The 21,000-nt window shown below is 41.9% G+C and overlaps 1 protein-coding gene across 3 annotated transcripts; it reads right to left on the reverse strand.

The window, feature by feature from the left end:
- Positions 1-5,797: 5,797 nt before the first annotated feature.
- Positions 5,798-17,393, reverse strand: anln (anillin, actin binding protein). Of its 3 annotated transcripts, none has more exons than XM_026156539.1 (23): positions 17,235-17,393; positions 15,673-15,823; positions 15,166-15,588; positions 12,764-13,086; positions 12,333-12,630; positions 11,941-12,107; positions 11,756-11,845; positions 11,559-11,667; positions 10,985-11,271; positions 10,772-10,905; positions 10,545-10,686; positions 10,324-10,459; positions 9,899-10,072; positions 9,616-9,742; positions 9,413-9,461; positions 9,239-9,292; positions 9,092-9,124; positions 8,979-8,997; positions 8,263-8,375; positions 7,851-7,937; positions 7,646-7,753; positions 7,290-7,462; positions 5,798-7,204 (listed from the first exon to the last, which is right to left on the reverse strand). In XM_026156539.1, the coding sequence occupies exons 1-23, from the start codon at positions 17,250-17,252 to the stop codon at positions 7,084-7,086; spliced, it is 3,336 nt and encodes a 1,111-aa protein (XP_026012324.1). In that variant the 5' UTR covers positions 17,253-17,393; the 3' UTR covers positions 5,798-7,083. The 3 variants fall into 3 exon arrangements, with proteins under 3 accessions (XP_026012324.1, XP_026012325.1, XP_026012323.1); XM_026156540.1 differs by having other exon boundaries at positions 10,985-11,202; positions 12,333-12,633; XM_026156538.1 differs by having other exon boundaries at positions 12,333-12,633; positions 17,235-17,392.
- Positions 17,394-21,000: the final 3,607 nt, after the last annotated feature.

Genomic DNA, 21,000 nt, shown 5'->3' on the forward strand with positions numbered 1-21,000 from the left:
CAGGGCCGTTAAAAAGTGTTTTCTCCCTTCCTAATTTTTATTTTTTTGGCATGTTTGTCATACAAATCTTTCACACAAAGATGCCCCAAGTAAATACAAAATGTAGTGTTAAGGGATTATTTAATTTATTGAGGCTGGTGGGCTTACTTGCTTTTATTTGTTACTAAGGGAAAAGCTACCAAAGCCAACATGCACTGTGTGGAAAAATATTAGCCTAAACCTAATAACTGCTTGTGCCAGCTTTGAGAGCAGGAACTGCAATCAAGCATTTGAAATAATGTAATGAGTCTTTGAAACTACTGTGAAGGAGTTTTGGCCCACTTGTCTTTACAGAAGTGTTCAGTTGAGCCGTATTTGAGGATTGTTGAGCACGAACTGCTTTTCATGGTCATTCCAGAGCATCTGGATCAGTTTTAAGGTCATTTCAAAACATCCAAAACCTTGATGATGGTTTTCTTTGTACCATTTCGAGGTGGACTTGTTGGTTTGTCTTGGGTCATTGTCCTGCTGAATAATCCGAGTGCACTCAAGCTTCAGGGCATGAACTGAGCTGGATTTTCTTGTAGAGCTAAATTCATGGTTCCATCAATTACAGTACGTTGGTCAGGTCCTGAAACAGCAAAGCAGCCCTAGATCATCACACCACCACCACTACATCTGACTTTTAACTGTGTCACCCACTCCTTTGTGGATAACGGCTTTCACCATGGTTCAATGAAGTCCCAAAGACTCTGTTTCTAAACTGCTCCTGAGTGTCTTTAGCTCGAGGACATGCTGTGTTTTGCTTTATGGGATCTTTTAGCTACTTCATTTTATCAGACTTTGTGATTTCTTGGGTCATCAGGTCTGAGTGTAGCTTTTCAAAAACTCTGGTTAATCACAGTTCATTCATGGTTTAATAAGGGGTGGTAATTACTTTTTGCACACAGGGTTCAGATGAAATAATTAAAAAACTAATATTGTATTAACTTTGGATATCTTTGCCTAATATTATGAGTATAATATATATGTAAGTGTGACAAATATGTAAAATAAATAAGAAGTCAGGAAGGGGGCAAATACTTTTAAATAAAAGTAAAATAGAAAGTTGCTCTCTGTAGCACACGAAAGTCAAATATCTGTCCTGATAATCTGAAAGTGTTTTTATCTGAACTACGTTCTGGATGAACACAAAATCGGCCATTTAGTAATCGTTAGTTGGCAGTTTGCAGAAATGGTCCTGCTATCTCTTCACTCGGTGCTAAACGGTTGGTTGGGTGGGGTCTTGTCGGCAGGCAGCCAGACTCTTCTCAGGAAACCGAAGCAAGGAAGGGAGTGGTTCCTCTTACATTATCACCGTATCCTGTTCTCAGCTCTGAAAACTGCAGTTTACACCGTTCACAGTTGGAGCTGACTGGGAATCAGATTAGAAGTCCACACAGCTTTCAAACGTCCCACCTCAACCCTGCACCCCTCTCCGCTGCTGAGTATACACCCCAACATGGATGGCCATGCTTTTAAAGTCTTTTTTTCTCAGCTGTTTAAAAGACTGGAGGAACGGCTATGAAAGATATGCTGCTAGCCACTGGTGCTGCTACTGTGACCCCTGAGTTAGCTCAAACTCACATTAGCTGACCTGAAAGTGATTCAGAACACTGTAATGGTTGGAGACCAGTATGCCCTCAGTAACAGTCATCCTCCAGTGTCCTTAGCAGGCAGCCGACTGGACTAGATACAAGTAGAAAAGTGGTGGCGTCTCTCAACCTCATTTTGACCTCATTCTAAACACACACGTAGAACCTGATAGAGAAGCTGCAGCCAACAGTGTGTCTTCATTAATCCATCATTAATGAAACTCCAGGACCAAGAAGCCCAGGACTGGTATGATTATGTAGAAAAAAATGACACCTTCAGTAGTGTTTTACTGCCGGCGGTCACCCTCCAGCCAAAGGGAAAAGGCAGTCTTGACCTGGCACGCCGCTCTACTTTGTGTAATGGAAAATACACAGGGGTGCTGGGCAGATACTGCTGTGGAGGAAGGAAACTGCAGATGCTTGAATGACAGCCTACCGACTGTGTTTAAAGTGGACATGACATGTAAAAAGGCTCATTTACAGCACGGAGCCCTGCTCTAAAAACTGTCACAGACTTAACTCTGTGAAGCTGGAGAAGTTCTTAGAACATGTTTAGCACCACCATGTGCCAGAAGAAGAACATGACATGATATGTGTCTTATACACCCAAAGAGTATGGTATTGATACACTAATGCAGTCACTCTTCATGTAGATTTAAGTTTACACAGCCCACCATGGATCGCAAGAGTTTTAAAAGCTCATCTATTCTCCTAGTTTACACAGTATTTGTGTTCTCTTCGGTCAGCAGTGGGTTTTGCCTCTGAACTCTATCATAAACGCCATTTTTGCCCAGTTTCTGTCATATTGTGAAATCATAAACACTGGCCTTAACTGAGGCAAGTGAGGTCGGGAGTTCTTTAGCTGATGTTCAGGGTTCTTCTGTGACCTCCCAGATAAGTCGTCAGTGCACTCTTCGAGAAACTTTGGTAGGTTTAACAATGTTTCCTGTTTCCTCTATTTGTAAATAATGGCTTTAGGTATGATTTTACTCCACTGCCGGTGTGTTCGGGATCATCGGCATGCTGAATAATAAAGCTGTTTCCAATCAAATGGCTTCCAGATGGTACTGCGTGATATCTGACTGTACTCTGCTGCATTCCCAACACCATTTGCTGAAATGTAGTAGAACAAAGAACACACACCAAGAATACTTATTCAGTGTTTTTCACTAAGTAATCTTAATAAAGAAGACTGTTGCTACCTCAAAGCACATTGTGTACTGTCGGTCCTGCGTGCTGCACAACAACATTCAGTATATAGTATTTACTGTTATTTACACTTAGCTAGATTAATGCGATGGTGCTGTGTTTATTATGTTGCTCTCTTTTTTTGCTTCTCTTTTCTTTCTCTCAACAGGTGATCCAGGACATTTGTATATTTCTCACTGTCCCTCTTCCTTCTGTTTTTCTTTTCTTTCATCTTTCTCTCTCCCTTTCCTATCCCCCAGCCATGTCTGTCCCGTCTGTAACAACTGAAAATTAAATTAAATTACACCAGTAAAAAATACCTTATTCTATTCTTAGAATCAATCAACAGACAAGTTCGACTTATTACCGGTGATCCAGAACAATCTCTCCCAATGTTGCAACAGGTCAGACACCCCAAATTCTTGAAGGACCCCGTCTTAGGGACATGATCAAATGTCCAAGTCCACAAAACAGATGTAGACTGGAGGGTCAAACTGTCACCACACTCGAATATAGAATAAAGAGCTGGTCCGGTGATCTGCAACCAAGATCAACATCACACTGATGCAACTGAATCAGAGATTCAACTTCCCATCGCTGAGTAGATACTCACGAAATCAAAGGATCGGTGAGAAAATGTGATGCTTCCAGCTAGCTTTGAACCAGAACTCTGAATTTAACTTACTGTATCCCAAGTTGTATGTTCAGCATTACTTACTATGGTGATTTAACCAGATTTTAAAAAGAGCCACTTTTGTGACACACAAAACTGACTTGTCCCATTTTTCATGTGCCACCACGCTGCCTCCAGCCAGCTCAGCTCAGCAACAGTGAAGCAATTGGGGCAGATTCATTTCGCTCTGTGGCTGACACACTTCGTACTTACAGCTTTATAGTGCAGCTCAGGCAGAGGAAAAGTTTTTTCTAGACAGTATAAAGGGGGCAAAACTGTTTTCAGTTCAACTTCACAGTGTTGCCTTCCTGCTTTTGGAGCTACTTCAACCATATATTCCAACATCACACTATTTAGAAAATGTGCTCCATCATTCTAACTACACGGCTCACCACTAACACGTGAGACTTAGCCTTCTTTACTGCCACAGAGAGTAGGTTCCTGGCACTGTACAGGAATGGCGTGCTACACTGGATATTCAGTGCCAGTAACTGTTTCACTAGTCTAGCCCACTTGAAGTCACACAGAGATATGTCCCATTAAATAAGAGGTTTGACTCCCCCTGTCCTCAACTGCTGACCCACAAGGCAGGATATTGTCCACAGGGTCATAAATTTCCCTCGGTGTCGCCTGCTCTGGCTCCTGGAAGACAGTTGACTGTGGCTGCTGGTGTCTGTAGCTTGAATGTCTGAGAACAGAATCACCAAGTACCAGAGTTTGATTCCCAGCAGGTGTGTCGCCGAGCGGAGGAAGACAGACACATGTGGGTGGTGAATGGGAGAATAGTCTATGTTGATTATTATAAAGGAATATCTGCATCTTTTGTTAGGCCAGCAGTTTGATTGCTTATTGTGTCAATTAATATCTGCACTATTTACATGACGAGACATCACGATTATTTAGGTAATAGTATATAGTGCATATAATGCTGTGGGTTCTCTGAAGGACAAAGTGACATATCAGAGGAAGTTTTACTCCCAGATATAACTCAGCTGCATGCCTTAAAGCTAATAACGCCCTCAAAGCCTTTAGTGAAGCCAGAGTTCTGCAGTGAGCAACGGACTAGAAATTCATATTGTCCCATATTAGCAAATAAAGGCAAAGCTTGATTAAAAATTTCTAGCCTTTAAAGACATGTTTAATAAAACACTTAAAAATGTAGTTTTGAGCGATTTAGTAACTAAATCTGAGAGCTGGGATAGGCTCCAGCAAAGGACAAGCAGAAGCGACTGGATGGATGTATTTAGTAACTGTTGCACATAGAACATAACCTAAGCACAATAAGCACCACAGGCCGTGCCAGTGCAGCAGCGGTAGGGGGCGAGGGTTGGGTCATGCTAAAATAGTCTATCGTGCTAAAATAGAAACTAAATGTGAGCTACTTCTATTTCTGGGTGGTATTTATATTGATGCTTTTCTACTTAGCCTTTTCCATAATAAGCATCTATGGAAAAGGCTAAGAAAACTAATATTGTTCAGCATGAACACATTTTATATGGACTGCTCAAATTTAGCCTGATGAATGTTTCTTTGATTGGTCAGAGGCCCTGTTGGTGGTCAGTGGGGCTCTGGCAGTGCTCATCCTGTTCCTCCTTGCACAAAGGAGCACATACTGCTCCTGTTTAAATACCTCAGGACGCATTGTAAGGTATTTGACCGCCCGGGGCTCCTGAGCTGGAACATCATTAAATCTACGATGGTAGATTTAATGATGTTCCAGCTGCAGCAGCTGTCTTAATGTGTCAGGTTACAAAAGCAGAGAGGTGCACGATCTAGACCAGCCAACTGCCAAAGCTGTCTTTATAGGTCACACTTGCTGATGATCAGGTAATCAAGTGCATTTTGTTAGCAACACATGGCTGTTACTCTGAAATCTCATGTAAGCCATTAAAGATGTACTTCGGTATTTATGTGGTTGCACAGTCCTGTGGAAACTTTATTTTTCACGACAGAACTGTTTATCTCAGTGAGGTCACTTATTTCCTGCATCATCGCTGTGTAACCTCTTTGCCGTTTATCACAAACACATGATTGCACTTCTTGCTGCCGAGAAGGCCCAACCAGTGATTCAGTTTAGGAACTGACTTTATCCAGTAAGGTTTGGAGCTTTTATTCTCCAATAAAGGAAATCATCATTTAAATCTGCATTTTGTATTTACTGGAGTTATTTTTCTATTAAACTTAGTTTGATAATCTGAAACAAGCATGACAACTGTGGAAAACCCCAAGAAATCAGAAAGGGGCAAATACTCTTTTTAATGCACCAAATTGCAAAAAGGTAAAAAAGCACCGTTTTCATTCAATATAATTACACAGCAACATGTAAAACAGCCCGTCCATTCTTTTTTTAATAAAGCTTGTAGCGTACATTGTTAAACAGCCACGTTTACCAAATCAGTGTAAAAGGATGGAACAAGAGATAACTAGAGATAATGATGCATGGAGACCATTTTCAGGTTGCATTTATCAACATTTGCTTTTAAAAAAGTGCTTTTATTGAAAATGTTATTTATTTGCAGGTCACTAGACTATTTTATTTACTCTGCATTGTCTAACAGGTACCTAAGAGGTAAACGTGCACTCTGTAGTTTGCTGTTACACCTGAGACTCATTAACATGTATATAAAATGACATTTGAAAAAGGTGGCTGCTGATGCTGCCCCCAGCTTCCTGGTAGATACACGGGTGGCATCAATTTTAAAATCATCAAGTTACTGTCACAAGTGAAGTGACCTCAACCTCCCCCCTCCACGTCGCTGCGATTCAAACTACACTAGTTATACCGATCGTATAAACTCCTACGTCACTGTGTTCATATGCATGTCCATGCTGCCTGCCCACCTGCCAGGGTGACAAGCTCTCATCAGCCTTTTACAGCTGAGGGGTCAAAACTGTCACCTAAATTAACCCCCCCCCCCTCAATTTCTTTGTGTAGATGAGCCATGTGTTATATCTGACAGAAGCTTTACATTTTAATTAAAAATAAGAAAACTGAAACATGGAAGCACAGTGGTTAAACACTGCTGCATCACACTGATGTCTGGAGCTCTTTGTGGAGCTGACATGCCTGGTTCTCTCTTCCACAGACATACACAGTAGGGTAAGACAGGCAGCTGGGACATGGGCCAGCATGCTGGTTATGCAGACTCAGGCTTCAGAGCAGGATATGTAACAGATCGGCTCCCCAGTTATCTCCATTGAACATAATACTTTTTTGGGGGAGGGGGTTATAAAGCATGGACACATATACACACTCACTCGCGCGCACACACACGTATATATTTAGAGACAGAGGAATTTGAACACCACGCACATTCAAATTTCAACACTGAAACCAAAAGTTTTAAAGCCATGCAGCATGTGCATATTAAATATTAGCATTAACGTAAAAACGTGGCAACATCAGCCAAAGCACATCAAACCAGGCTTATGCATCAGATATATAAAAACCCAACACCCACGTCAATGCAGAAAAACCTGTTCTAGCATGTGTCGGATGTTTATTTCACCTCCTGTGATCAATGATCCTACTCAAATATCCAACTGGTATGATAGTATATTGCACTTAGTAAGCCATGCATCATCAGCAGTCCAAAGAACACAAAGGGATTAGTTGGGCAGCGGTCTGTTACAGGCATCTGGCTGCCACATCCGCAGGTCCACCAGAATCTGGTTCAGCTTCTTCATCCACAGATTTCTCTCCTCCTTGGTGTCAGCACTCAGCCAATTTCTGCACAGGAAAACAAGCAGAGTATGTTGACTGTCATCAAGCCACTCTTCAGGAGTAAGTACCTGTGCATATGGTGGAAACGTACCTAGTGACACACGTGGTGTTCTGGCACTGGCTGACAAGCGTTTCTCTGTCATCGTCTCTCCGTGGTCTGATGGTGATGAGCTCAAACGTGTTGGGTCGGGCACAGAACTCTCTGCTGGCTGGCTCCACTGCCTTACTTGTGCAGTTGGACAGATTGATGCGACCAATGGGATTCTACGAGATGTAGAACAACCCTGTTCAGTCTTTGCTTACATTTTATTCTTAAAGCTTTAAACTTTGGCACCGTCTATTTAATGTTTTTCAGTTGTTACTGCAGGTTTAGAGCAGTCACATATTAGTCAGCACGTGAATGTAGAGTAACAGACAAACTTGCTTGCTGGCTCGCAGCATTGTTACCTTTCTCTTTTCGTCGTCTGGGTAAGTCCAGTAGGAGATGCAGTATCCTGACAGGACGCACCATCGTCTGTGCCAAGCTCCAAACCCACTAACATCTTCAAACATCGTCTGTGGTAAGAAAAAACAAAGACAGATGATTAGATTTCAAGAATAGTTGTAGCAGCAGCACATTAAGGCCAGCATCAGCCTCATGAGCCATACTCACCAGGAAGCCCCTTTCCTCCACCTTTGAGCCCACTTCACAGTGCATCTTAAGGTAGATGTGGCCCTCCAAAGGGCACAGGAATGGCACCTATGACCCAGAGCAGGCAGACTGAATGGAAGGCTAACACTTCATACAGCACTATGCAAAAGTCATGAGCCACTGCACATTTCTTTATATTTTACTGGGAAAATAAGAAATGACAATCATTCGATTTCAGTACATGTGGGAGAAAAACAGTGGTGCAGTCTACAGGTGAATATGGACATGGAAACACTGTGTGTGTGTGTCATGGTTACATACATAGGCTGACATAATTACTGAGTTTACAGATGCATGAGGATGTTACTGCCATGGATGTAACAGTGTGAATGGAGACAGATATACATGGACTATGAACTCGGGGCTTTCATACCTTCTCCAAAGGAAACTGGGTCTTCCCAGTTGAAGCCAGGGTGAGCTTGTATGCTCCAATCAGAGCAAAGTTACTGGTGCGAACCGCATTGGGGCCTCCAGGACTGGCCACAACTGCAACAACATACATTATGCTTAATAATGACAAGTGACACAGGGGCAAAGTACTGAACACATGAAAAAAGGAAGGTGCAAAAAGGCATGGACACACCCCCAGACATCTGTCAGTAATTAGAAACCCTGCTACTGGGTGCAAATGCGTCTCAGCTGGTTCCTATAAAAAGGTGCCTCATTACTGACATCTAGTGAGAATTTCATGTCAAAAGAATCTTTAGAAATATATTGACTTGAAAACACTGGTGATGTGTACCCACTCTGGCTCCATCTGGCTCATTTGTTTTTTTCAGACATGCATTATAGCTAAACATCTGTATTTGGTTTTGCTCAGATACAACTTTCCACACAAAAGCTGTCACACTGTGACTAAAGACGTCACCTGGAAGAGTATTGAAATGTTTCTCCTGTTTAAAACGGCCCAAATGAACAGAATCCACAGTGTGAGAACAACAGATCACTGATTCATCCAGTACGTTTATTTGACCTAATAAAGCTCATTTCTCCTTGAAGCTTATATTGAGACCATCACTCTGTATCTTTTACACTTTGTTACATAATAGTCTTCACAGCACAGTTTGTATAAACCTTAGTGTCACATACCTGGTGTCTGTGTCGTCTTCTGCAGGAGAAGAATAAATTAATTAACATGTGGAAAAAAGGAGCTTTTTTCTCATTTTTCCTTTAAAGTTTTAGTTTTTTTTTTAAATACTTACAGTGATGGCAAGGAACTTCTTTGGAGTGATAGCCTAGGAAGATGAAGAAATATTACATTTGTTTTAAAGAGTAAAGTGAGAACAGCCACACACTCTAAAAGCATATCCCAACAGCAAACAACAAACGTAAAATAAAACAGGAATTACCTTCGACTTGTTGGTTTTCTTCTTCTTGTCACTGCAGATTTCCCGTTTCTGCACCTGAAAGGGAACAGCACTGTGCACCATCAGTAACACTGCAAAACAGAAACTTACAGAAGACTATGAACAGACGGTGTCACAGAAATACAGCGTTAGTACTTGCAGAACGAGGACACGTACCAGACAGTATACTTCTACACTGATGTCAAAGCCACTGTCAACGTCAGATCTGAAAGTCAAAGATTCTCCTCAGCAATCAGTAAATAAATTGATTATGTTTAGTTAATAGTGTTTAACAACAGAGGCGACGTGCTGAAATGATGAGTGACCACAGCGGTGTGACTGAAGGCCAACAGTGCCTCCACTAACTGCTTCTGACTCACATAGTGAACTTGGTGGGGAAGGTGAGGGTGTCGCCACTCAGGCCACGGTGTGTCGTGGCTAAAGGCGTGGCCACAATGTTCTCTGCTCCCGCCCTGATCATGATGAAAAATGAATGTTTGGTAGACTCTGAAATAATGGAAACAAACAGCATGACAACATTAGTGTGAAATTGTGGGATTTCACTCTGACTGAAGATTCTTAAAACTGACAAATAACAGTTTAATAAAAGCACTCATTTGAGATGTGGTCTAATGGAGAACTGTAGAGTTATGGATCGTGTACCTGGTTTATTGGCAGTGGAACAGACAAAGTCTGCCTTGAGAGGCAGGCGTAGCTCCTGCAGGGTGATGCAGCCTTTGGAGGCCATTGGCTGCGGGGCTGCAGGCCCCTCTTTCCTTCCTCCTGGATTTCCTTTCAGCTGGTCCAGCTCCACCTTCAGTGCTTCTCTCTTTTCGCCTGAGGCCATCAAACGTAAACAAAGTCATATCTTTGGGCCAAACCATGTCCCTCGTTAATCTTCTAAACACCGACATGTGGAACTCTAACATCGACACAGGGTAGGTCTCTGCAATGCTTTCACATTTTATACAGGAAACTAAATATTAGCACTATGTGTATTTTTATTTGTGTTCCTTTACTCAAGACTCTGTGATCGTGCTATGTGAACAACCTTGAGCTGACTAAGGAAACATTAGAGATGTGCTTACTTGCCACCAGCAGCAGCCTCTCTGCCTCAGCCTCCACCTGCGAGCCTTTCCCGTGTTCTTCATCTGTGCAGCAGTTGAGTGCCTGGCTGGCTTGATAGATAACCGTCTGCTGCAGGTTGATTTCATTTGTCAGAATCTACACAAAAGGTAGATTTGTGTGTAAGATCAGACTGTAGTTTATTACCAGTTGAAATCCTATATGGAACAAGTTTAATGTAAACCTTTATCTTCTGTTTGACACTGAACAGGCTGGATGCTCGGGGCTCCTCGGCTCTCTTAGAAACGTCTTCTTTTCTCACAATAACCTGCTTCACACTGGGCCTCTCGGTGTTCTTCACCCTGGTTGACCTGTATGCATCGATACTTGCACACAGCAACAAACATTCAGTGAGACGGTGAAAACAGACGGCTCTGAAGCATCTCAGCACTGCACGGAGGAAACACTTACCTGTAGGGAAGCTTGTGGTCCTCACTTGAGACACTTGCACCATCTCCATCTGAGGAGGTCTGGAAGCTTTTGGCTATGGCGACATCGTCGGGAGTTGTGCTCTTCATAATGAAAGAGTTGGCTGGAGTGGATGTCTGCACAAGTCATGAAGAAAATATTATCACTGAACAATTACCGCTGCATTTCCATGGACGAGGACTCGTCGGTGCTCACCATCATTCTTTTTTCTGGACTGTTTACCACAGCGGCCACAGTCTCTGCCAGTGGAGTGAGGAGGGACATCGAGGAGATGTTTAAAGCATCTTCCTCATCACCGCTGGGATCTTCACTCTGTTCTAGATCTCCAAACAGCTCGTTGATGACGGTAGAATTGACAGACTGATCCACGTTTTCTTCTCTTTTCTCCTCTGGGGTCTCTTCAGTCAACTTATCTGTAGTGTGAACAGCCACTTTCAGGGGGCTGGAGGTCAACACTGGAGGGGAGCTCAGCTGACGACCTGCTGTTTATTTAAACCCATGTTACAAGTCTTGAGATTGTCATCAGGAAGTATGGTTTGTTTTGTTGTGTAGAGCTGTACCAACATCCTAAACTCAAAATCTGAAGTTAAACTGAATCACTGCTGAGGGTCCAACAGAACCACCGATGGTGACAAAACACACAGCAGTCATTGCACTGTGACTAAAAACAATATGCCATATTATAATCTGCCCGACACCAGATAACTGATAGCTTCACTTTACCAGTAGTCCGAGTACTCGGGCTCTGTTCGGGACTGTCATGCAATACCTGAAGGAGCGCACTCGCCGCCTGCGTCAGATTTCTTACATGGTGCAGGGAATTCATCCGGCGGCTCAGATGAGATCACTTCTCTCTCAACAGGCTTTACGACCTCTTCCTGAAAAGTACATCATTTGAAAAATCCACTGGGGTGAATGCTGGGAGACTTTATTTACTCTGTGTGTGCCTGATGCTTCCTGTCCAACCTTAGTGTCCGCTCCTCCTTCTTTGTCCTTCCACATTTTGCTCCTCTGCTGGAAGCGACTGCAAATTTGAGCCAGCTCACTCTCACGCTCCTGAAACGAGCAGGCTTGATATTAGAATGTGCCATTCTGCTATTCGGATAAGGGCGAAAAACATAACTGCAGCACCAAGAATGACATCAACCTACCAGTTTCTGCCTCATAGTGATGTCAGCGGTGGTTGTGTTTGTAGCCTGGGCAGCTCTGAGTCTCTCCTGTACCGACCTGGTGTTTGGACTCACAGAGGCAGCGCTGGTCTGTACTCCGACTCGAGCAGGTGAGCTCTGGTTGATGCGCTCCCGCAAAGATTTCACTCCTATTTGAGATGGTAAAAATCACTCTAACTTGTGGAGGATAGAATCAACTAATGGGTCTGTGTCAACACTGATTTGAGCAGACAATTAAATGACAATGTAGGAAGGTGCCCCTGGTACACAAGTGAATAGAATCGGCTGATGTGCTAAGAAACTGGCCATATCAAAACATGCAGACACTGCCACTGAGCAATTTTCATCATAACCAGCTTTCCAGTCCAACTCACCAAAAGCTCCTGTAGTAACCTTTTCCCTCGAGGCTGGAAGGTCAGATGAGCTGGGCTTGGCGCAAAGCTCCAGCTTCTGGGGACTGCAGGAGACATTTGGGCCTTTGGACAGGGCCTGATGTTTTTGGGGACTTTGAAGCGCTGACATGGAGGAGCTGGCCTTCTGCTGACTAGATAAGAGGGCCGGTTCCTCAACCGAGGTCTTCTGATGAATAGAGGACACTGTCGCGCCCTGGTTGGAGCACTTCTGAGGACTGGATACCAAGTCGGCTTTTTGAAGGCTTGGAGAAAACGCAGCCTGCTGAAAAATAAACAGATGGAAAGCCAGTTTATTTATACAGGAGATATATTTCTAGTGACCCAGGAAACCTTGCAGGAAAAGCTAAAATTTGAATAGTGAAGCGATTATGCACAAGATAAAAAATGAATACCTGCTTGGAGATGCCCGTGCACTTGCTCCTCACGGTTGAACTGGTCACCGAAACGCTGGGTTTAGTGCTGGAAGCCGCAGCACCTCTGACTGTAAATCTGGGACTAGACGAAGCAGCGAGCGTCTCCTTTGCTTTCTCTTTGGGGGTTTTAGCATGGCTGAGATCATCCTCCCAGGAACCAATGGTTGCAGCCAGGTTGGCCAGTCTGCCTCTCCTCCCAAGGGAAATTTCTGAGGAGACAGAGGGACTGGCAGCTGGTTGGGCATCAAACGGTCTCTTTATCGTGGATACAGGAATACAGTCTGAAGGTACATCACAAGCATCTGAAAAGGGAGAAACTATTTCACTTTTACACGTTTATTCACACGTAAAAAACAGACGTTATCTGGAATTTCAGGATTAGAGCTCATCTGAGGACGAAGATGGAACATCTGTTTTTCTGAATGCTTCTTGGTGTCATAAACTGTAACTGTAACCAAAAGAATCACGTATAAGAGAGCCAACAGTGTGTTATATAGTTCTACATTACATATAAGAGAGATTTCTTTAAAATAGACAGCATCAGAAAGCATTTCAACCTCCTGTTGTCTAGGGCTGAACGATATATCGCATTTGCGATAATATCGCGACATGATCAAGTGCAATTTTCTAACCGCAAAGGCTGCGATTATACGGCTGTCCAAATTACTACCATATCCCAGAATTCATAGCGCGGCCCAGCCAAACTCCAGTTTCCAACAATGGCGGCCGCTACTAAGTTTTAAAATTACTCATACTAATCTTTCTGGGTCACAAAATAAACTTTTAACATATTTTCAGGCGAGAAAGTAGTTGTGTAAACAAATATCTGCTCGGTTTATCAAGATATCCCATATTTGCAAAAGTGCTTCGACGTTTTCAGAGGCGTCTGCTACCCACCAGCTCGACAGCTAGCCGGGAGCTCGAGGGTTACTGATGCGGCCGAGAACGGCACAACTCCCGGCACATCATTTTCAGATCACCGCGGAGTTTCGCTGCTCTGGTTAAACGTAATATATAAGTCACTTAGACAACCTAAAAATGTTATTGTTGGGCTTTTTTCAGTGTTTTGTTTGTTCGTGAGTAAATCGGTTTGGCTGAGATTAAAGTTATTAGATTAGATAAAATAAAACTTTATTAATCCCCCGGGTGGGTTCCTCCTTGGTTTTCACACAGCTGACTAAACGTCAAACAGAAAACTTATTAAACAGAAGTATGAGACAGTCGAGAATTTACGCCAGTGTCTGGTTATATTTTAGATAGCAAGAAGCAGACGGCCGAGTTTATTAAACTCCACCGAGACAGCGGTGACGCTAATCAGAACTAGACCGTCCAATTTCACGCCTTTAAACTTTAAAGGCGTGTTTGTGTGTGTGTTTATACAATTGCTATTATGTTTGCACTTTATGTGTAATGTTACTGACTGCAGAGATCAGTAAGATGTGTGTATTTTTTATTTATTAGTTTGATTTATTTAATATTATTTTTTAATTGAATGACTGTCTAGTAGTTCACAGATGTCGAAAAACTGAGTGTGGTAAAGCCACTGATTTTGTTTATGTATATTTCTGCAATCTGAACATTGTACTGACTTTCATTTTAATGTTTACACCAGGGTTCCTTGTCAGCACTTTATGCTCAGATGTTTGTAAGCTAAAAATAAACTATTGTGTATGTTCAAATATACTGTTGTGATTGAAGAAGTTAAATAAAAATGTCAGTCATCAATTCATGCATCACCTCATGTCATCATAACAGAGGTCTGTCTTCCAGGGAAGAACAGTTTAAAATTAATGTAATATAGTATTGGCCATACTATATGATGTATTGCTTGTCTTTGTTTAATAATACAGAAGACAAAGACCTTAAAAAATAATCGCATATCGCATCGCAATCGCAATATTGGGGCAAAAAAATCGCAATTAGATTATTTTCCATAATCGTTCAGCCCTACTGTTGTCTGCTTGTAGAAGTGGGAATCACCAGACAACACAATACCTGACCTATGATACGATATTACTGCCATTATCGCATTTTTAAAACTAGATTACACACAGTCACTAAAACCTGCCATAAGACCGACTCACTGTACCATCAGTCTGACACTCAGCACGATCTGTTTCTGAAACTACAGCAACTGTGAGAAATGATCAAAAATCCCACATCTGGGACTTTCTACATAGACAGAAATTCACACACATTTCTTGGTTGAGCCGATTTCATGTAGATTCCCTCAGCTGTTATCTCAGGATGGAGATCTTTTGTCTCAGACTAATTTTTATTTATTTCTGATCATTTTGTCCCCCCCCCTCCTGAAGTCTTGTTAATAACTTCCTGTAAATTTAAACTCATTCTATGTAAATTAAACAGCAGGAAACTGTTACCGTCAGTGTTCCAGCACTTCCTCTGCTCTGCCAGGTTTTTTAAGCGTGATTTCATGCCAGCAGCAGATGGAGCTGGATCCTCTGTGTTACTCTGAGGAGCTGGATTGGCGGCTCCTATCTGTGCTTCTGTTCTGCTTGGAGGAACAAGAGCAGTGCAGACAGCCACCTTGTCGGGTTCTGGGCGTTCTGCTTTCAGCTGCACTGCCTGAGACTGCAGAACAGGCTTTCCTGAAGTCTTCTCCGAGGAGGAGAAAGGCCGGATGCTGGCTGGACCCACCGGGGGCTTTTTGTCTGTGGGAGGATCTGAGAGAAGAGGAGCTTGTGGCATCACCGGCTCCTGGTTCTCTTCATCAGCTGCAGGTTGGACATTTTCTCCAGAGCACTTGCGCTTCGAGGGAGATGGCTTTGTGGACGTCTGGGGCACTGAAAACAATAAAGAGATTTAAGCAAACACAAGACAGCTGCAGCTCAGAGGTTAAAGTGCCAAAACACTAAAGGGGCTCATACCTTTATCAATAAGAGACTCGCTGATCACAATGTTTGTGTCAGTCAGTGGCTCTCGAGGCCTTTTCACCACCTGTCTGTTCGCTGCATTGGTTCTTTCTGCGAGTTTCTTCTGGAGGTTCTCTCTGCGAGCTCGAGTTCGCTCCAACAGTTTCTAGTTTGGTAGAGTTGGGTTGTTAATAAAACATCACCTCTGTAGTGTTCAACTGCTTTAGTGAAACAGAGTCAAGCTAAATTACAAACTAAAGCCAGGTGCACAGAGGGATTTATGGCAACGCTGCTGCATCTAAAGGGATGATGCCGCTCACAGATACAGTTTCTGCATCAAAGATCATTTACAAGTGTTTACACCTCATATAAACGGTTTAATAGTCTCCTATAGCTTTGGGCTCTCACTGTTCTCTTTGACTACTGTTACAAATATTTCCCTCACTGTCAGATTCTAATGTTTCTTAGTTTTAGCTGTCAGAGCTGATAACTCCTGAAACATGTGAACGCATCCAAAGAAACACGAAGTAACCAAAGATAATAAGAACGTGTTTGCTTTCCCTCGTGTTTCTAACACTGCGCTTACATTTCTCCTGTTTGTTTCATTCTGCTGTCTTACTATTCATATTTTAATTGCTGCATATTTAACGGGAATGCACCCATAACCTCGTTGTCCATGAACAATTGCACTAAAGGCCTAATTCTATTCTGCTGTGCAAGTCCCGACACGTACGACACCCTACATCAGCTCTGCAGGCGCTGACGAAAAGCATTGCTGAAGAATGACGCACGCTCCTGTACGCCTGCGGTTTAAACTCTAATGACATCAGACCTGATTCATGTCGGTTAGTTAGCTGGCAGCACCGACATGAGTGAAAATAACAGAAAAGAAAGAAACTGACGCCCAACAGGTCCGACTGCTGGACGCAGCTACGGACACTCAGCGAGTTTAACGACTGGGGCGTTGTTTGACCTCCTAAGACCCGGACTCTTCCACGGCAGCATTTTTAATTTCACTTTGATATTTGGTCACATTGGGGCCCGATGAATGTAAAAACAAAGAATTACCAGATTTTTTTTAACCTTATTTTTGTTTTTAAGAAAAATGAGAGTCACATGAGAATATTCGTTTAAAGTTTTGATAGAACAGTAGCATATAATGTCCTCGTAAGTGGACATCAGGCCCTTGTAGCGCAAAATTGAGTATTTTGGTCTAAATAACCCAAAATGTGATGTCCACATATGTGGACGCTAGAAGGTTAAGGAGCGCTTAAATATAACGATCATTCAGGAGCGAAATACTTGTTAACTTGTTCCAGCCACATACATACTGACATTAAAATGAGATACTTTTGTGGCTCATGTAGTCGTTTTGACCAAAGAAACACGTGACATGTTTTCTTCAGCCGTGTTAAAAACGTCAACGTCTAAAGCTAATAACAAACAAGCTAATGCCCCGTGCTCTCTGAGCACTACCATTATAACATTTGGTTTCTACGTTAGCTGTGCACTATCCAGTCACTTTAACGCAGCTTCTTCCGTTGTTGGCTGATTAGTAAAGTTTTTCTGTGACTCACCTCAGTAAACGGATCCATTCTGGTTACTTTCTAACAACTCGACTGCAGTTTGAAGTAAAACTACTACAACTGCGCGACTCCAGCTTCTCTCTTTGTACCAAACAGCTTCTGTTCAAATTTGAATTTCGGCGCTGTGACTACTGCGCAGACTCCACATCTTCAACGGACCACTTAGAGCCAATCAAAATCACCGAGAGGGGTCGTGACCGGTGTTGTGCCAAAGAATGACTTCCGGTGTTTCGGTGTGTTTTTTATGTTTGCTCAGATTACAAAATAATCTGCAGTCAGCAGGGTTTACGAAGGTGTTACATATAAAATAAAGAAATGGCCTGTTTTGCGGGTATCTTTACGACTCGGCGTTATTTTACATACTGTGTTCTACATTATATTTGATTCAGCCTTTTTGACCACTTAAAATATTCTGAAATTATTGTTATGTTAATTTTTGTTTTATGTCTTTGCAATTTTTGCTGCCCTCTTGGTCCGATCTCTTTTGGAAAATAAATCTTTTCATGTCAATGAGTTGAATGTAAATATATACATTCATTAATAACATAAAAGTTGCTTTGCAAAAAAAAAACTGATTGCAGTTTCTACCTGTGACAAAAATATTGTTTCTGGCTTTAAACATTTGTAATTTACGATCGTTTAAATGTCGCCAATCAAAATTTTGGAAAATGTCGGAAATTGCTTTTTTGGCAGGAATTACAATCCTGTCTAAGTTTTCGCAAGAGGAAAAAACAAAAACATAATTCATGCCAACCCGGTACATTGGAAGTCGGCACTACAGAGTCATGCATTCTTGTATCATGTATCACCAGCAGCACAGCTTCGTTGTTGGATTCAAAACCCGCTGCAGCACATTCATGGACGGAGCCCGCTCAGTGCTTTGGCTGCGGCCAGGGCTGGACTGGGACATAAATGGGCATTTTGACTAGAGACCGGCCCACCAGGTATTTATAGGAAAAGCCATAAAGCCTTTGAATGAAAACAAACGCTGCTGTGACAGTGATGTACAGTCTTGTTGGTATATGTATGATTTCTATACATTTTACATCAGATAAAAACTTTGGTTGTAAGATTCAGATAATTATTTAATAAAAGCGAGAAATTTTAAATGAGAATCAGAAAGAAAAGTATTTCTTTGTGCCCCGCCCCTGCACAGTTACCAGCTGTCAGCTACTTAGAAAAGGATCCTGGTGTTATTTGTCTCTCAGAAACAGTTCATAACTTCCCTTCAACTCATTCATGTCACCTAAAAGGTAAACCTGTTTCTCCATCACAGCTCTGATGATCCAGTAGGGGAGACCGGGGATAGTTGTAACATTTTTGACATTTCTGTCTGTAAATTGAAGCTCTTTTAAGGTAGATGATTCAAAATGTAATGCAAAGTATTTACATGTCTCTGCTATTAAATATTGCAGCTATTTTCTCTGCAGCACAATTACCCATTGCATGGTATGGTCTCAAACACAAAGAGTGAAATGTTACAATTAACCCCATAGTCTGGGTTAGTTGTAACACATCCTGGGGTAAAATGTAACACAATGAAATAAGGGTACTAACAAAACATTAACATGTAATCTTTGTTTATTCAACACATGAATGCACTTACAGCCATTTATGTAGCTGTGTGTGTGTGTGTGACAGAATGCAAAAATCTAGCTTTTGAACATATTCCAACCCCCCAAAAAAGACAAGTTATGGAATTTTCTGCAACTGAATATTTCATTAATTTTGGTTGGTCTTCCTTGAGTTTGGCCTCATTGGCTCAGTGGGCATTATAACCTACAACTCTTGCACCAATTTTGAACATAACAATGAAGCTGAAAAAATGTAGTTGTTCACCAGCATCGCAATTCCATTACTTTTTATCCTGGCTTACCTTGGTGTGGTTTGCAAAGTGCTTCAGAAAGATGAGGAAATCTGTTTCTTGCACCCATCCTGATTTATTTCCACTACCAGTACTTCCTACTGGTCCATCTCTGACACAGTGGTCTGCATAATGTGTGTGTGGGAACACAAACAGTGGAGGAATTGTGTTGCCAATGGCATTAACCGCATATACAAATGCGACCAGTGAACCTCTCTCTGCCGATGTCGTTGCCCCAACTTGTTTAATATAAGTTAAAGTAATAGTGTGGTAAGTTGTAACATCTGCATTATTGTTACAACTAACCCAGACTGTTGCTGTTACAACTGACCCAGACTCCTATAGCCATGAACTAGCTAACATTACAGCCAACGGCTAAAACATTAGCACTAAAGACTTACACAGAATATATCCCCATAGACATACAAATAACATAATTCAAGTTTGATGAGTTTAACTGCAAAGCAGATAATGCTATTAAACATTGAAATAAAGTAGAAAAACTTACTTTTTGGCATACAAATTACTTTTTTTCATGTTAAATTGTCTGTGTTTGACAAAATGTGCTGATTTTTCACGTGTGATAGCAGAACTGAGTTGGGCATGCACAGGATGAGTCACATCATTTGAAACTTAGCCCTGATTGGAGAAATTGGAAGTGTTACAACTGACCCACGTTACAACTATCCCCGGTCTCCCCCAAGGACATCTCCTGGTTTCATCTTCATGTTTCCCTCTCACCACATATCCAAACCGACATCATGACCAGCAGCTTTCCAGCTGTGGCTCCAGCAAACATCAGCTGATATTAGAAATTAATATTAAATAAATTCTAACAACAGCTGATCAAGCTTAAACGTGCTGCTGTTGTTTAGCGTGACATCCGCTGGTTTCCTCTTTCGGCACAAAGTGGGAGATAAACAAACAAGAGAGATGATCAGCTGATCATTGATCAGTTTCATGATTGAAGCAGCAACAGGAGAGGGAGAGGGGAGAATGAAAGAAGAAGAGGCAGCTGTGCAGCAAAGACAAAGAATAAATCCAGCTTTGCGTGTTTTTCCATTCTAGCTGAATGAAACTGTTTCTTTTCAGCTCAATACCAAACGCGTAATATTTTCTCTGAATGCGAGACGATTCCGTTTTTACAGGACGGTTGGCAACTTTACTAACTAACCCTATGAATAAAATAAAGTTCACAGTCAGTAACATCACAGCACCACCCAGCTGTATAGAAACTCCATCATGCTTGCTAGTACGCAGTACGAGTTATTGAAACTGAGGGTAAAAAGTCAGCACAATGAAAATAATCTCCACCTAAACTTGTTTTATATCTGACCCAGACAGACTGCAGGTCATCACTTCTTACCTGAAGTTCAGTTCACCTGACACTCGGACCTGCTTCTCCTGCCTCCACTTTCCCTCATTTTTTAGTTTTAGTTTTTGAAAAAGTTTGACAGACTGTAAATGTGAAAAACAAAATGCAGCATTAGACCCTGATTCGGGCGGTGAGGTGAAGCAACATGAAGCTTCCAGTTTGTCTGGGCTGTGTCTGCAGTGACTGATCTAAAGAACACCAAAAGTCATGAAACTCTGGAGATGTAGGATCTTACTCAATGATCTCTATTATTTTGGACATTATTAGTTTAATCTTGATTATTTAACAATGTTATGAGGTTCAACACTTTGGATTCAGTCAACTTGTGTTTCTGTTTTTTTTTTAAACAAGAAAATATGTAATGATATTGAGATATAAAAATTAAAGAAATAAATGTTAAAATAGACATAGAGGAGGATAAATGACATGGAGTTATGATGGGTTTAAACGTCACACCCATTTCCATTACAGGTCACTACTGGTCCCTGTGATGGGGACCAGAGGTTGCATTCCAGGGT

Source organism: Astatotilapia calliptera, chromosome 22 (genome assembly GCF_900246225.1).
Source record: "Astatotilapia calliptera chromosome 22, fAstCal1.2, whole genome shotgun sequence".
Taxonomy (NCBI): domain Eukaryota; kingdom Metazoa; phylum Chordata; class Actinopteri; order Cichliformes; family Cichlidae; genus Astatotilapia; species Astatotilapia calliptera.

Bases quoted from the DNA above. Each gene is read 5' to 3' on its own strand.
- anln (XM_026156538.1), bottom strand. The intron at 12,108-12,332 runs GTGAGTTGGACT...CATCTCAAATAG, and splicing joins GGTTACTACAGGAGCTTTTG to GAGTGAAATCTTTGCGGGAG. The intron at 9,125-9,238 runs GTAATTCCTGTT...TCATCTTCCTAG, and splicing joins AGAAAACCAACAAGTCGAAG to GCTATCACTCCAAAGAAGTT.